This window comes from Naegleria gruberi, assembly GCF_000004985.1.
Source record: "Naegleria gruberi genomic scaffold NAEGRscaffold_52, whole genome shotgun sequence".
NCBI classification, from domain to species: domain Eukaryota; phylum Heterolobosea; class Eutetramitea; order Acrasida; family Naegleriidae; genus Naegleria; species Naegleria gruberi.
In genome coordinates, this window is record NW_003163275.1 from 138914 (window position 1) to 155807 (window position 16894).

The 16894-nt window shown below is 34.3% G+C and overlaps 6 protein-coding genes across 6 annotated transcripts; 3 read left to right on the forward strand and 3 right to left on the reverse strand.

The window, feature by feature from the left end:
- Window positions 1-158: 158 nt before the first annotated feature.
- NAEGRDRAFT_72274 (uncharacterized protein) lies at window positions 159-551 on the forward strand (the record flags this gene model as incomplete). The annotated part of the gene is made up of 1 exon (XM_002672547.1): window positions 159-551. The coding sequence occupies one exon, from the start codon at window positions 159-161 to the stop codon at window positions 549-551; it is 393 nt and encodes a 130-aa protein (XP_002672593.1).
- Window positions 552-1020: 469 nt separating this feature from the next.
- Window positions 1021-7179, forward strand: NAEGRDRAFT_81166 (B-lectin domain-containing protein; the record flags this gene model as incomplete). The annotated part of the gene is made up of 1 exon (XM_002672548.1): window positions 1021-7179. The coding sequence occupies one exon, from the start codon at window positions 1021-1023 to the stop codon at window positions 7162-7164; it is 6144 nt and encodes a 2047-aa protein (XP_002672594.1). The 3' UTR covers window positions 7165-7179.
- Window positions 7180-8112: 933 nt separating this feature from the next.
- On the forward strand, window positions 8113-9126 carry NAEGRDRAFT_72276 (uncharacterized protein; the record flags this gene model as incomplete). Its single annotated transcript, XM_002672549.1, has 1 exon — window positions 8113-9126. The coding sequence occupies one exon, from the start codon at window positions 8113-8115 to the stop codon at window positions 9124-9126; it is 1014 nt and encodes a 337-aa protein (XP_002672595.1).
- A 146-nt stretch (window positions 9127-9272) lies between these two features.
- NAEGRDRAFT_52107 (uncharacterized protein) lies at window positions 9273-10913 on the reverse strand (the record flags this gene model as incomplete). Its single annotated transcript, XM_002672617.1, has 1 exon — window positions 9273-10913. One exon carries the CDS (start codon window positions 10911-10913, stop codon window positions 9273-9275), a length of 1641 nt encoding a protein of 546 aa, XP_002672663.1.
- A 3062-nt stretch (window positions 10914-13975) lies between these two features.
- NAEGRDRAFT_72278 (A20-like zinc finger domain-containing protein) lies at window positions 13976-15230 on the reverse strand (the record flags this gene model as incomplete). Its single annotated transcript, XM_002672618.1, has 2 exons — window positions 13976-15117; window positions 15179-15230. 2 exons carry the CDS (start codon window positions 15228-15230, stop codon window positions 13976-13978), a joined length of 1194 nt encoding a protein of 397 aa, XP_002672664.1.
- Window positions 15231-15519: 289 nt separating this feature from the next.
- Window positions 15520-16833, reverse strand: NAEGRDRAFT_83267 (uncharacterized protein). The gene is made up of 3 exons (XM_002672619.1): window positions 16678-16833; window positions 16355-16491; window positions 15520-16262 (listed from the first exon to the last, which is right to left on the reverse strand). The coding sequence occupies exons 1-3, from the start codon at window positions 16814-16816 to the stop codon at window positions 15543-15545; spliced, it is 996 nt and encodes a 331-aa protein (XP_002672665.1). The 5' UTR covers window positions 16817-16833; the 3' UTR covers window positions 15520-15542.
- Window positions 16834-16894: the final 61 nt, after the last annotated feature.

Genomic DNA, 16894 nt, shown 5'->3' on the forward strand with positions numbered 1-16894 from the left:
CGAAGTACAAGTATTTTCATCTTAGGCCAGTTTCAATATTCATTGTAAAGTTGGCATTCAAAATATTTTTAGATTTTATTTTTAGATTGTAGCTTCATGTTAAAAGTAGCAAATGTACAACCTTGAATTTGAAACAAAAGAAGAACAACAATAACACAATGGTCGTCCAATACCAAACTTCCGATAATCAATACTTAATCATTGTTGGTGAAAACGCCAAGGAAAACGACAAAATTCGTCAAGAAGCCTCTCAAAATGATTTGTGGTTTCACTTGGAAGATGTATCATCACCACACGTAATTTTGAAACCAAATAATAGTTCATCATCCTCATCGTCATTTCCTGCCCAGGCTATTTATTATGCCGGCGTGTTGTGTAAAGCCTACAGTAAACAAAAGGCCACACAAACTTCATCCGTTATTTATGCACCAAGAAAATCAGTCAAAACTGTAAAGGAAATTGACGGGAGAGTTGAAGTGAAAGGACATGTGGAGAAGATGAAGGTTTATCGGGATGATACTATCAAGGAAACATTGAAGAAAGTTGTTTAAATAATTCAAAATAGAACATGTAGACATTAGAAAACTATTGTTTAACAATTACTTGATGGTCGCTACTACCAATAAGCAAAATTATAAGATGAAAAGTTTTTCAACAAAAGCCTTCGGAAACTAGTAAATTCATCACAGGAAAAAATACTAAAATCTGTATGCACTAGAAAAAAAGATATTCCCTTTGAATATATTTATGATGATCCAAAATAAAATAGAAGGAAGATGAATACAGTATCCTCACAGATGTATTAAAATATTGTGTTGCTATTAAATAATAGAATAATTGTGGTATACACTTCGTGCCTTCATAGTATACTTCTGTGAAGGTAAGTCGCCTTTCCTATTTGGTGCGATATGCCAGCTTTAATGAAGCAACATATTTCAAAGTGTCATCCATCTGTGCATGGACTTCTCCAAATTCGATTTCATTTGTCAACTGGCCTGAACATCATTTGAAACAAAAAAAATGCAACAACCACATTCCAGAACGTTTCTCTATTTGCTTTTCATATTAATATTGCAAGTGTGTTTGCAAGTTCAACAACATTCCACCACACTAGCTGTCAACACATGTTGGGGATATTCAGCTACTGACATTTCGAATGTATGTGGAGGTCATGGTTTCTGTCAAAGTACTGATTCTTGCTATTGTGTAGATTCAACGAGTAGTAATACTTTATATTCATCAGGAGGATCCAACACTCTCTATCAGGAAACTTCTCTATGGTCCACCAACTCTCAATTCGAATTGAAACAACAAAATGATGGTAATTTGGTAGTTTATACGAGAAGTGGAGGAGTGGTTTTCTCTTTCTCAACTTGGCAACAAACACCTGATACTCCCTATACTTTAGTTCTTTCTGGGGATGGTACATTACAAGTTAAAAGTGGTGGAGGTGCCATTATAAAGACAATTTCAGGAGCATGTGGTGGTACAGCCCCTTACAAATTACTAGTCCAAAATGATGGTAATATAGTGCTCTATGGAGCACAGAGAGAAGTTTGTTTTGCTTCTGGAACATCTCAAGGTGGTTATTCACTTACGTATAATTGGGGTGGAGACCAGTGCAATCAATATCTTTGTTACGGGTTGACTGGTGCTAATGCATGTAATGGTCACGGCTCTTGTAATTCGAGGGATAGTTGCTCATGTAATAATGGATACAGTGGAAGTCAATGTACTGAGTACTACTGCAATAGTGTACTGTATTCTCAGATTGGTACAGTTTGTAATGGTCATGGAACGTGTACGGCTCCAAATACTTGTCAATGTACTGGTGGATATAATGGTACTTTTTGTGCTTCATATCAATGTTATGGATTTGAATCGAATGACCCAGGAGCATGTAGTGGATTTGGAACTTGTTCTTCACCAAATACTTGTACTAATTGTCTTGCTGGAAGATATGGATCTGAGTGCCAATATTATGATTGCGGTGGAATTAGATTTGATCAACCAAACGTATGCTCTGGAAGAGGAGAATGTGGTTCTAAAAACAATTGTACTTGTTCAGAGCCATACTTTGGAGATAATTGTGAAAATTTTATGTGTAATGGAATCATTAACAATTCTACGCTCGTTTGTTCAGGCCATGGAGCATGTTCTTCACCAGAGAATTGTACTTGCCAAGAGGGTTACTTTGGAGAGAATTGTGAATTGTTTGAATGCAGTGGAATTTTGAAAAATGAATCAAATGTGTGCACTGGATTTGGTAATTGCACAGCATTTGATAGTTGTCAATGTGATGAGCAACATTATGGTAAATTCTGTGAAATTAATATTTGCAATGGAGTACTCTCAAACAGTCCAAGTGTTTGCTCTTCACATGGTCAATGTAACTCATTCAATAATTGTACTTGTGATGAAAATTATAGTGGACAAAATTGTGAAATTTATGATTGTTATGGAGCTTCTAAAAATTCCTCCTCCGTATGCTCTGGAAGAGGAACATGTTCAGCATATAACAATTGTAGTTGCTCTGCACCTTTTTATGGATCTGATTGTGGATTATATAATTGTTTTGGAGTAGAGCACTTGAACGACAGTTCATGTTCATCCCATGGTTCATGTGATTCACCAAACAATTGTACATGTAAACCTGGATATTATGGAAACCGTTGTGAGTTTCATAATTGTTATGGCACTCTCTTCAACAGCTCAGGTGTTTGTTCCACTCATGGACAATGCTTATCACCAAATAATTGTTTCTGTGAAGCAGGATTCTATGGACCAGAATGTGCAGAATATGATTGTTTTGGAGTTCATAAGAATTCTTCAAATGTTTGTTTCCAACATGGAGCTTGTTTGAGTCCAAATAATTGTTCTTGCCAGGAAGGATACTTTTCGTTTGATTGTTCTAATCATAGATGTTATGGATATTTATTTAATGATACTACAAATGTTTGTAATGGCCATGGCTCATGTCCTTATCCAAATAATTGTACATGTCAATCAGGATATTATGGATATCAGTGTGAATCTCATGAATGCTTTGGAAAGTTATTCAATATCTCGACTGTTTGTTCCACCCATGGACAATGTTTGTCACCAAATAATTGTTTCTGTGAAGCAGGATATTATGGACCAGAATGTGCAGAATATGATTGTTTTGGAGTTCATAAGAATTCTTCAAATGTATGCTTCCAGCACGGTACATGTTTGAGTCCTAACAATTGCTCATGCCAAGAAGGATACTACGGATTCGATTGTTCTAATCACAACTGTTTTGGAATTCTGTTTAATGATACCATGAATGTTTGTAATGGTCATGGTTCTTGTTTTGTTCCAGATAATTGTACATGTCATCCAGGATATTATGGAAAAACCTGTGAAATGCACAATTGTTTCAATATTTTGTTCAATGACTCAAATGTTTGCTCAGGAAAAGGTCAATGCTTATCACCAAATAACTGTTCCTGTGTTGATGGTTTTACCAATAAGGATTGCTCAGTGAATATCAGTCCTTTCCAAATCAACCTCACAAAATACGAAGAAGTTGTTTATTTGGAGTTTGATAACAAGACTATTAGTGTTGAAATTCAATTGACAGATCGAGTATTGAGCCAAAGTCCAAATATTTCCTACACTTGGTCTTGTGCTCAGTGCGATGGACAAAATGTGGTGTATTATGTTGATTCTAATCGTTTGTTCATCAACTCTACATTAACTGATGTTACTCAAGCAGGCAATTACACTTTCATTGCAAACGCATCCATTGCTAATATTCAACCATTCCAAAGTAGAAAATCCAACATTGAGCAATTCAAATTGGTTGTAAAGTATGATTTGAATCAGCCAACTTTGGGCTCCTTTGGCTTACCTTCTGTACTTGTATCTAATACTCAAGATCAAACTATTTCAACTGTTATTAATAGTATCACTCTTAATCAAACAACTGTAAGATACTTTTTGGGTTGTGGTAGAAATTGCTCAACTTTGGTTTCGTATTTATACGAAGTGAAGGCTGGAGTGTTTTATTACAAAAAATCAGGTTCTGTAATGGCACAATTTGAGAGCTCTAATCTATTGACCTTTTCTCCATCTGTTCCTATTCAAGCAACCATTCCATCTGATTATTTGAATGAAACAGTCTCATTCACATTTACAGTTATCAATAACAAGCAACAGAATATCAGTTCAACTGTACAAATTCAAATTGTCTCCTCTGCAAGCCCACCAACACGACTGACAAACATAGTGGATGTTGTACCAACATATGGTATTTCAATGAGTGAAAAGTTTACAATTAAGGTTTCGGAGTGGGTTGCATCACCTGAACTGTTACCACTAAAATACGCTTTTGGATATTTTGATAAATCCAAGGCAGAAGCTGTGAGATTGACCGAATATGGTCTTAATACTACGTTTTCATCTTATCTACCTTATATTAGATCATCATCTAGCTCTAAGGCAAGAAGCATCTTGGAAGCTACAGAGACAATTGCTTTGGTTGTCTTTGTACAAGACTCTCTTGGAAATGTCGAAACTGAAACGGCAGCTAATGTAACAGTATCTCCATTTAATGGAACTCAAGAGCAATATATTGAGGTTGTTAAATCTTTGAGCGGAGAATCACTATTGGTTGCCTCAGTGGATCAAACATTCACAAGCTTAGCATCATCATCATTGGTTTCAGCCCTCATTTCTAATATTGAAATTGATCCAAAGAATCCTTCTTCTTCTCTTTCCAGCTTGGAAACGCTCACGTCCAACAATGAAACACTCACAGCCAATACAGTTACTCAGGTCATCAACAAATTGGATTCATTTATCTCCAATCTAACAGAGCTCTATTTAAGTGAACTTGCTCTATATGGCTATGTGAAATCCGGGATGTCCAGTACAGACATTAGCAAAACAGTTCAAATTATTTCGAACTGTTTCTCTACTTCATATGATGCCGAAAAAACCAAATCAACAGCAAGTCTCGTCACAGGTCTGATTTATTATGGAACTATTCCTTCTGTTGTAGACACAACATCCACAGAATTACCAACAACCTCTTACAAATCAACTTCTATTAACATTACTGTTTCTAGTTTCAACATGCCAACACCGAGTACGAATCTACAATCAGTCTCAGATACTGAAAGCAAGGTAGCAATGAATTTGACATCTATTTTGTCCAAATATGGTGCCTATTCGACAACATGTGGTGCAACAATGATAATTTATTCAAAGAACACTAATTATGATTCCTCTGTTAGTAACATGACTATCAGTTCCTCTGTTACTGACTTTAAATTCATGAGAAAACTGGATATTTTAGTATTGAAAAATTTGGATTCACCGCTCATACTTTCCTTCAATGCAGCCACAATCCCAAGCTCAGTGATCGCCAACTCCACAGTTACCAACAGTACGTATCATTGTAAGTATTGGGATGAGAGTCTTAAATTGTGGAGCAGCAATGGATGTTTATTGAATAGAGTTTCATCAAATTCAATTGAATGCGCTTGCTCTCATACAACTATGTTTACAACTTTCCTTGAATCCAAGACCACAGCACTTACTGTTCAACTCAAGGATCAGGTTTCGTCTTTATACTATGCCCAAATATCATTCGGTATTATTTACTTGATTGCCGCCAGTGCTATTTTGGTTGGATTGATTGTTTTGAGAAAATCGCAACCTGTTAGCTCTAGATTACTGACTCCATATGTTGGTTTGATTGCCTTAATTGTGGAATGTACATTGATTTACATAGTACAAAGATCTGTTCTCGTTGATCAATTGAACTCTGCCAATACTCAAATGTGGGAAAATGGAGATACTGCTGCCAACATTATTGCAAACATTGTAATGATTATTGTAAACACTCTCAATTTAACTGCCATTTTCTGTTACGTCATGCAAGTTTTCAGATTCCAATTCATGAAATTGCTTTACAAGAAACTTTCTGATAATAGAACTCAAGCTCAAAGTGCAACAGTTTTGAAAGTATTGAAGTATACCACTTCTCAAATATTATTTTATTCATTGATTGGAATTTTTACTGCCCTAAATATTGCCTATTGGGTTATTTGGGTCATTCTGAGAAGAACTGGAGTTCTCACATCAACACAGTACACCTATGTTGTATCCCTTTCTTATACGGTTTGCATTTTGGCATTTGGTTTGATAATTACTGCTGTTGCAATCCTTGACATGATTCTCTCCTCAAAGAAGGAAGTTGAGCAAAAGAAAAATAGAAGAAAAGCTATTAACTTTTCACAACCAACCAGCAACTTTAGTCTTGATAATGCTGAAAATGTACATGAAAAGAAGAAAATTAATAGGAATGTATTCTTGAATGCTTTCAATTGGTTTACATCAATGGATGGACCACTCTATTTCAGAATGGAAATGTTCATTTATATCGTGTCTTTCATTTTGCTAATATTGAATCAAGTTATTGGATTGAGTAGCTTAGCATACAGATTTGAGAGTTTGACAATGTTTAAACTTGCTTTGACTTTTGATTCCATTTCCTTCATCTTTGAGGTACTCTATGTGGTCTCATATATTTTAGTATTTGGTGGTTATGCACTCATTGTCGCAATCATTTACAAGGTTAGACAACGTAGAACAAGAAAGGAAGAACAAAAGAAACAAAATGAGGAAATTATGAATCAAGAACTTTACAATACTTTGGAATCTGAAGAAGGTTATGAACTCTTTGCCAACTTTTGCGAAAAAGAATTCAGTTCAGAAAATCTATTCCTCTTCTCTGATATCAAAGCAAGTCCAGATGTGGCCTCTGGTGAAAATCTAGGAGGATTACTCTTCTTTGCTGAGAGAATTTATGAAAAGTACATCAAGACAGGTGCAGAAATGGAAGTTAACATTCCATCAAAGAGTAGAACTGCTTTTGTCCAACTCTATGAAAAATGTAAGAAAGTTGAAACAAACTCTTCATTGGAATTATTAGATTCTAATTCTCTAGCTAAATCTGGAATTGAAACCAATATTGTAAAGGATTGTTTCGATTTAATGATGAGACAAGTAGTAATGAATTTAGGAGATACCTTTTCTAGATTTGTTTTCACACCAGAATATGTTAATTTCAAGGCGGTTAGAGACGTTCAAATGCAAATTATCGAGAAGGCCAATGTTGTCTATGATATTTAATAAATGTAGAGTTTGAAATATTTTATTGATCTTTAATGCCGATGGTAACTGGTTGTAAAGTGACTGGTTGAGTAACCATACCTGGTGGATTGATAGTGCCGTAACCTTGTGGCATTGGTTGACTAGAGGCTGATGATGGTGTAGGAATGAATTGTTGCTGTTGTGGTGGAACTAGCATTGGTTGTTGTTGATACGGTTGACCATATGGTTGTTGAATCATCATTGGTTGTTGGGGTGGCATTGTCAAATTAGCTGTTCCAGTATAAACCAATCTCAATACGATACCAGTAGAAACATGAATCAATTTCCATTCGAAACCATTGCTAGTCAATTGAGAATTATTCAATCCTTGGAACATCTTATTCACTTCTTGTTTAACTTCAAGTTGTTTTTGCTGTTGTTGATAAATCATGTAAAACATTACAAAAATATAAACAAATATCCACAATCCACATGTCAATACTATCAAAATAATATTGATCATCATTATCATGAAATATTTGCTTTTAATCTCACCAACAGTCCTATCAAGATAAGTATTCAAACTATTCATCGTGTCAGTAAACAATTGTCCATCAAGTGAATACGATTGTACCAAATTAGGAGCCAACTGATTATTGAAAGTTTTCATAGTGTGAGCGTAGGAATCTTCATAGACAACTTGTTGTCCTGGTTGAATGGCCAAAAGTTGTTGATCCATTGCCATGGCCATAGCAGCACGAGCTGCATAATTTCCACCATGATGATGATGGTGATGGCGATGGTGATGCATTCTTGTCATTTTTTTTAACTGTCACTCTGAACAGGTTCATAGATGGTTCTATTTAGAAGATAGATCACTTTTTTACAATAACTATTTTGTAAATGGTTTAAGAACAGTATTATAATTTTATTTCCATTTCCAAATTTAAGGTTCTCTAAATTTAAATTGAATATTTATTAAAAAAAATGTCGCAACAAGCAACAATTGATTCATCATCATCGCCAGCAAACATGTATTTTCCGGTGCAAACAAAAATTTCATGCCTCTTTGAAATTGAATTTTTAGAGAAGGAGAAGAAAGTTCTTGCTGTCAATAGATTATATAAGAAGGTTGTTAATTTACCAACCAATTCTGATGATATCCGAGTGAATCCGACCATAAAAATTGATGGCACTTGTTGTCTTGTTCGTCAAGAGAAATTATTTAAACGTTATGATAGAAAATTGAATGCTTCGGGATCGAAGAAGAATAAGCAATTTCAAAAAGAAATTTCTCAAGGTACTGCCGATACTAATATTTTACAATTTGATATTTCAAAGGATTTTAAGGAGGGACCAAAAGGATGGATACCTTGTGATAGTATTGCTCATTTATTTACTGAGGAGAATAATTCAAATGTGGTTTCGTCTCAACATTTAGTGGGATGGATTCCTGTGGATTCTAATGATGCTGCAGATAAATGGCATTCTTCTGCGATAGTTTCGATTAATAATGAGCCACATGCCATAATGTTAATTCCCTATTTTGACCAAAATGATGAACAAGCCAAGTTTTCAGTTGAATTTAGAAAGTTATCAAGTTTAGAAAATCAAACATTGGAATTAATTGGATCAAAAATTAATGGTAACGTTTATAACTTTCCTGCAAATGAAAAACAACACTTTTTAGTTCCACATGGATGGGCTTCCTATTCTTGGAAAGCAAGTAATGCATTTTTGGAGAATGTTAAAGAGCTCACCGTGGAAAAGCTTAAATCTTGGTTCGAAGATGAATCCAATATCATGAGTAAAAGTGAAGGTATTGTATTTCACATAATGTACAAAACAGAGGAAGGTAAGGATAAGGAAATGCTGATCAAAATACACAGACACCACCTTAATTTGGATTGGCCTTTGAAGGGCTCTGCCATTCCACAATTTCAATATCAGTTGCAATGGATAGAAGAAGTTTTGAGACTCAAGAGTGAAAATAAACTCTAATATTATTTCTTCTTGCTGAATTTTTCTTGTAATGTGTCATTCATCTCAATGGCTTCTCTGGTTTTTTCAGGTTTTAATTTATAGACACTATGATAAATAAGTCTATCAAATATTAGAATTTTTCTTCAATTAATATTGTGAAATACTTACTCGGGATAATCTTTAACAAGATTTTTCCATGTAGGACCGAATCTTTTTTGGGCCAATTTCTTGTTCCATTCCTTCTCCAGTCTCTTTCCTTCTGATCTTGGTGTGTTTAAAAGCACAAGTTCGCAAACATCTTCATTACACATCTCGTCTATTGACATACCATTCAAAGACTTGAAAATGGCTGTTAACAGTCTCTGATCATCACAATAAGGTCCAAATTTCATAATAAGATTAACAAGAGCATTGGTTGACACTCCCCTCATTTTTTCTCCTTTAACAATTCCTGCATTGGATGAAGAAGGATCTGAAGGAGGGTGATTAGTTTCGACTGGAACAGTACTGGCACTAGGGCCATTGGATGCCTCAGGAACACTCTGTTGATGACTTGTACTATTAAGATCAATTGGTGGTACAGAACTAATTGGAAACTCGATAATAGGTTGTTCTTGAATTTGATGTTGTAGAGATTGAATTGGTGGAGGAAGAATTTGATCATTGGTTGGATGTGGAATCATATTGTGTAAATGTTGAGGGTGTTGAGGGTGTTGAGGCATTGATGGAGGCATTTGGATAGTGTGTTGGATCATTTGGGAATGTTGGATTGCAAAATCATTGAAAGATGGTCCAACAGTGGAAGCTGAAGCTCCAAATTGTTGGAATGGATAACTGAGTGCTCTGAAGTGATCTGGTGGAGGTAGTGAATGAGGATGAGCACCTATTGGAATTGGTTGATTTTGCATGTGCAAAGCATGTTGTAGTGATGCACTTGGTGGAGTTAATTTTGTTTTGGATGGATGGCTGTGACGTTTCTTCTTTTTCATTCTTTCAACAAACTTTACAATCTTCTTTGAATCACTTATGAAAGGTTGTGTCTTGTTTGATTTTTTAACCTTTTTTGGTGGTGGTGTTTGAGAAGATACCTCGGTTCTCAATGTAAGAACTGAATCCATTTCCAAATCAGAAACTTCTTCATCATCATCAGAAGATGAATAATAAAGTGAAGGAGTTGGTGCACTTCCTGTTAATTTTCTCTTTCGTTGTGTTTTGACTGGTGTGAGTGTGATTTGGCTAACTTCATCAGAGTCGCTGTCACTGTTCTGCTCACTTGCTCTTCCATTATTTGGTGATGGATTAGTAAAGCAAGGAGGTGGTTGACTACCAAGAAAAACCACATCATCATCCGAGTCATCAAAAACATCAGAATTATTTCCTTCTTCTTGTTGAACGGGTGTCAAGGCTTCCTCCTCTTGTACTACTGTTGTTCTTTTTGGTGTTTGGAATGATGGTGATTTACCAAAGGTAATAATGGGACTAATTTCTTCTTCCTGTTGACTGTCGGGTACTATTGAATTATTAATTGTTTGTTGCTGTGTTATTAATTGATTATTATTATTTGTTGGTTGGCTTTTACCATTTGCTAATTGATTATTATTATTATTGTTGGAAGGTTTGTTATTATTTCCTACTGATGGCGATTTTGAATTATTTTGTTGTTGATGGTTAGTTGTTGATAAAGATGAGGATGAGCCATTATTATTATTAGTAGAAGCACCACGAGGTTTTGGTGGAGAGTTGGAGACGAGATTCGGAACAGTAAACAAATCACCAAGACTCGATAGGGAATGTGAGACTGACATTCTTGTGCTGTAAAGCAAATGAATTTTTTTTGCTTGAGATTTGCTGAATTTTCAGAAAGCATATTGTTTAGCAGTTTGGTAATTATTTAATAACTCAAAGTTTTTTCCTACGACAAAGTTTTGTGACTGGAATCCAAGAATACTGTATTAGAAAGTTGACTGTGGATTCAATCCCATCTGATGTGTTCCAATATTGATTGACCTGATGGTGACTTAATTTTTGAGCTTTTAATTCATGTCTCTTGCAAAAATTTTAATATTTTTAAATTAAAAAAAAATGAAGAGAAACATATTACCAAATGTACTTCACTTTCTTCAAAAACAATCAGAGGGCAAGATGTTGTTAACAAATAAGTCCAACAACAAAACTTTTAATTCAAATACTTCTTCTCTCAATTTCAGTAATTGGACCTCAGAACAAGTAGCAAAATGTCTTTCCAAACCTAAGGAAGAAGGTGGTATTGGTTTGTCTGAGAACCAATATGCTCCACTCATTAAGGCAAATATTGACGGACTTGTTCTTGATATTATTTACTCATCAGCTGATGCTAACAAAAGACAAAACATTCTTCCAAAATTTGGTGTAGAAATTACACCAGAAATTAAACAAGCCTTACCCATTATCATGAATTGGTTGAAATCTTACTCTCAAGAATCCTACTTACAAAGGATCAACAAGGCAGAAAATATCTTTGGAGTTCTGAATATTTCTTTCGAATGGCAAGGCAATGGTTTAGAGAAAATACGACCTCCTTTTGTTGGCAGATATGAAGCAATTTTAGAAACCATAGAAACAATTTTCAAGCTTGGAACATATGAAAAACCCAAAATGTCACTTATTTCAACCACCATGGGAATGGGTAAATCTTCTTTTCTTTTTGAATGCATTAGTCAATTTCTAACTAGTAAGTTTTATATTTATTTTTCAACTTCTAATCTTTCCAGACCATAAGTTAATTAATAGCTTCTTATTTCAAACACCAATTAATGCAAATATTAATACTAGTAATCTGAAAAGGCAATTAGAGGTGTTTAATTCACCTGAATGCTACTTACGTGCTGATTTTGTTAACAAATTGAACAGGGCTTTTAAAATTAGACACATAATTCCTTTTAAGTGCAATACAAAACGAGTGGATGTGAATGGTTGTAAGTATCGAATTTTTTACTATTAGAAATATTATTTCAAAAGTGTTTCGTGAAATAGTGTTGGGGCAATTAGAATGCCTTTTTTTAAATGTTGCTATTAGAATTAACAAAAAAAAAGATTTAGTAATTTTCAACACGATGGATGAATTATTGGGTAATAATACACACAAATCTACTGCAAACTTAATACAGAAATTCTCGGAATTGGTGCAACTTAATGCACCTTTTGTAGCAGATATATTTGATATTCCCTATAAATATCAAACTCATCCATTACCTTTGATAATATTGGTAGATTCATTCCATAATATCAATATGGACACAAGTTCAAGAGGTTCTTTATACAAACTTGGCCAACAATTTTTTACAACTAATTTAGAAGTTTTAAACTTGGATAAGAATATATCTTTGTCTCTCATAATTACAGCAAACTCATTACCAAATCAGTTCGTCTCTAAAGATAATACAATATTTTCTCTTAAAGTTATTAATTTGGAGTTATTATTTGGGGTAAATATATTTCAACAAATTACAAACGATTTATTTTTGGCAAGCCTTAATAGAAAAATATTTGAGGAATTTGGAAGTTATTATTTTGCTGAAAACAATAATTACCTTTCTCCATATCTCTCAAAAATCATTATATCAATTTTAATCATGTGTAGTGGTAATGGAAGGGCAATAGAAATAATGTATAGAAAATGTGGTCAAGATATTAAAAATTTAGTTACAAAGGAATTGGCAATGGATATAACAACAAGGTTTGCTATTACCTATAATGCAGAGTACTTATTGATTTTACAAAAATGCAAAGAAGTGATTGTAGAATTTGTGACACATTTTGCAGAAAAAACCTTAGAACATTGTAATGATCGCTCCAAAAAGTATTTCAAGGTATTCAGAATAATGGGTATTACAACATCACCAAATCATTTATTATTTCCCTATCACTTTAATTCAAACCAGAACTTGACTGTTGAAGAATTACAAAGACTTGGATTGCTAGTTAAAATTGGTGTTGATGAAAAGAAAAGCAATGCAAGTTATGTGGGATCTTTTATGATGCTTGATACTTTAGATTCAAACAAAGAGATAATTGAACTGAAGAATTTAACAGAAGTATCAAATAGTGATTATTATTATTTACCAATATATTACAATGATCTTTTAACACCTTTTGCAGATCTTGGGAAATTTAAAAACCAAGGTGACCGATTTGAAAAAACAGTAGCTTCTTCAATATGGGCTAGGTATTACTTGGGCTGTATGGAATCTAACATACCAATTGGGTCAAGCATTCCAATTACAAAGATTCTCCCTTCTAACATGATACCTGATAATTGCTTACAAGGTTCGGTTTCTCTTAAAGGAGTGATAAAATTACACAAACCATTTACTGTGGAGTCAGATATTAACGGTCTTCCTTTTGATCGAGTGATCTTAAATTCTGACCAAACCGTATTCTCTGACATTATTTTACCTTTAACCGTTAATGGAGAACAAAGATTCATTGGTATTCAAGTTTGTTATGTAAAATCAAAAAGAACACAACCTAAGCCCTTAAAAATTGTAAGCAACATGAAACAAGTGTTGAATTATTCTTCTTTTTCGTACCTATTTATTTCCACTTACTTACCTCCAAGTATTCTTTTATTAGGTCAAGAAAAGGTAAAAAGGGTTAAGGATGGTCAATTTCTTTTTCAAAATAGACAAAAGTTTCAAACTGCCCTACCAGACAAACTTGTATCCTATTGGTGGAGCCAATTGATGTTCAAGTATTATCCTGAATTTTATGAAAATTAGTCTCGTCTTTGGATAGAAGATTCCATAGTGGACAAATTAGTTGAAGTAACATTAGTTTGTACTGTATGACTTTTTCACAAGGAAGCAAAGAATGTAAAGATTGAATAAATTTATTCCTCAATGGCACGAACAATAAATTCCTCCACAAATTCGAAAAATGATAAACTACCATCTAGTTCAAAAGGATTTTCATGATCAAAATCTCCTGTAAATGGATCCTTATCAGAGCTACCTGAATCTCTAATAAAGGATTGGCCATTACCAGCTCCATCATTGTTAAATTGGAGTACCTCTTTCTCCATATCCTCACCTGAATCCATGGGTGTCAAGAATTCTGATCTGAAAATGCCAGACTCCCAAGAATCTAATCTTATTCCAAAAGTTGTTAACCCATTGTTAACAGTATAGAATTTTGCTAACGAGGTTGGAATTTTTCCCCAACCATCAACTTCGAATTCTTCTGAATTCTTGAGTGGCGGTTCCGCAGAGAAGAATTCGAGCTTTTTTTCATTGAGAATATAGAGAAGATACCAAGTTTCGTCCTCACTCTTTTCTCTAGTTACATACAGTGATTTGACTTTTTCAACTAAAAGCTCAATAAGATCCGGTACCTCAGAGGCAATTGGTTTCCAAATTTCCTCAATTATTTGTGGAACTGTCTTGCCTTTCAAATGGGACCAAGGTGAGTTGACTTGATCAATTGGAGCCAAAACTGAAACCTTTTGAAAAAAAGAAGGTTCCAAGAGGTATGGTTTCTTTTCAAATTCAGCCAATGAACAATCCCTCATCCTAGATGTGCTGCTAATTTCCTTTGCCTGATCCTGCCATACAGAACGAACACTCTTATCTCCAACAAATGTTTGCAAAGCTTGTTTGCCATACTTGGTGATATAGAGATTCTTCCACACACTTTCTTCACTTGCAATCTTGTTGAATGATTTACAAGTTGTTCCAAACTTTGAAACATCGGAAGGTGTGAGATATTGTGAAATATGTGAAAAGATAAATTCAGTTTCCAAGATTGATTTGGCTTCACTAGTGAGAGGAGGCCATTTCTTTTCCTCTACAATTGGTTTCCTCTTCTTTCTTGGATTTTCGTATTCTTCTTGTTTTGCCAACTCCTCCAATCTTTTCTTTGTATTCTCCTCTTCAATCTTTTTCACCTTCTCCTCATGAGCTTTCTTCCACTGATCAAAATCATCAGTGGTGACTTGATCGGATGGCAACTTTTTAAAACATTGTGAACAATATCCTAAAGTTACACAACAACAACAACAATACGTGATCAATGATTATTGTGAATGACAACAAACCCTTGTTAGCTTCAGAACCAAAAAAACCACAACCTCCTCTGCAATTACTCATTTTTTTTAATTTTTGATTATATTTAAAACTCTTTGATGGCGGGAAACTGATATTGTAATCATGGTATGTAAATCCTGTTAATGGAGGAATATTTAAAATATTACAATAACAAAAGCTGATAATGATTCATAATGAAACTGACTTATTTAGAGTTTGATGATACATTGTAAAGTGCATCAAATCTTTTAGTATGAAAAGAATTTAGTGAGCCAGTTCTTTCACTACACTTGCAAAAATTTTATATTCTTGGAAAGTAAGATGACAGTCCTGATATGAAATTCAACAAGCTCAAAAAAAACTCGACTATTTAATTTAGAAAGTATCAATATCAACAGCCTTCAAAGTTTGACATTCTTCTCTCAAATCACTGAACAAGACAGTACTCAAGTAACGTTCACCAAAGCTAGGAATGATGGCAACAATCAATTTACCTTCATTTTCTGGTCGTTTAGCAACTTCCAATGCAGCATAAATAGCAGCACCAGAACTGATACCAACAAACAAACCTTCCTTCAATGCAGCTTCCTTAGCAAATTTAACAGCATTGTCAGAGTGAACCTTAAAGATTTCATCAATGAGGGATGTATCCAAAGTGTTTGGAATGAATCCAGCACCAATACCTTGAATCTTGTGTGGGCTTGGGGTATTTCCACTAATGACAGCACTTTCTTCTGGTTCAAGAACAATACCTCTAACCTTTGCACGACCTTCCTTTTCAGTTTGTTCATTGAAATACTTCATACATCCTGAAAAGGTACCACCTGTACCGGCTCCACTGACGAAAATATCAATTTTGCCATCAGTATCTCTGTAAATTTCTGGACCAGTTGTATTGTAGTGAATCAATGGATTAGCTGGATTATCAAATTGACCCAAAATGAATGAATTTTCAGTTCTTTGGGCAAGCTTTTCAGCAACAGCAACAGCTCCCTTCATACCCTTGGCAGCAGGAGTCAAAATCAACTTGGCACCAAGTGATCTCAAGACAACTCTTCTTTCAATACTCATAGAATCAGGCATGATAATAGTACACTATTTTTACACAGCATTTCACATGTGGTTAACAATTTGTTCAAACACAAACAGCTAATGTTAGTGTGATTAATTCTAAACACTACACATACCTCATATCCCTTGCTAGCAGCAATAAAAGCAATACCAATACCAGTATTACCAGATGTTGGTTCAATCAAGACAGTTTTTCCAGGTTGAATTTTTCCTTCCTTTTCGGCGACTTCAATCATTGACAAGGCAATTCTGTCTGTTAATAATAATATAAAGGATTCCAATTTGTACAACAGCAGTACAAGGATGAACATTGAATCAATCCATAGATCAATTTTTAATTCATCATCATCATCAAATTGAAATAGGAAATTAATTCCATCATCATGATCATCAATTGAAAACTATTAAAAACAATATGATCATCATCAGAATAACATACCCTTGACACTGCTCATTGGTTCCAAAGATTCCAACTTTAATGCAATCTTGGCTACAGCACCATGTTCCGCAGTGAGTTTATTCAAATATAAGAGTGGTGTGTTACCAATCAATTCAGTGATGGAATTAGCAATCTTCATCGTGTTTTTGAAATATGATACAAAAGGTGTGAGTTGTTTTTTTTTGATTTTTCTTGATCATTTCACGGATTCCAGGTA

Excerpts from the sequence above, each read along its gene's own strand:
- NAEGRDRAFT_83267 (XM_002672619.1), bottom strand. The coding sequence starts at position 16,816 with ATGAAGATTGCTAATTCCATCACTGAATTGATTGGTAACACACCACTC. Across the intron at positions 16,492-16,677 it reads ACCAATGAGCAGTGTCAAGG|ACAGAATTGCCTTGTCAATG; the intron begins GTATGTTATTCT and ends TATTATTAACAG. Across the intron at positions 16,263-16,354 it reads CTGCTAGCAAGGGATATGAG|TGTACTATTATCATGCCTGA; the intron begins GTATGTGTAGTG and ends GTGTAAAAATAG.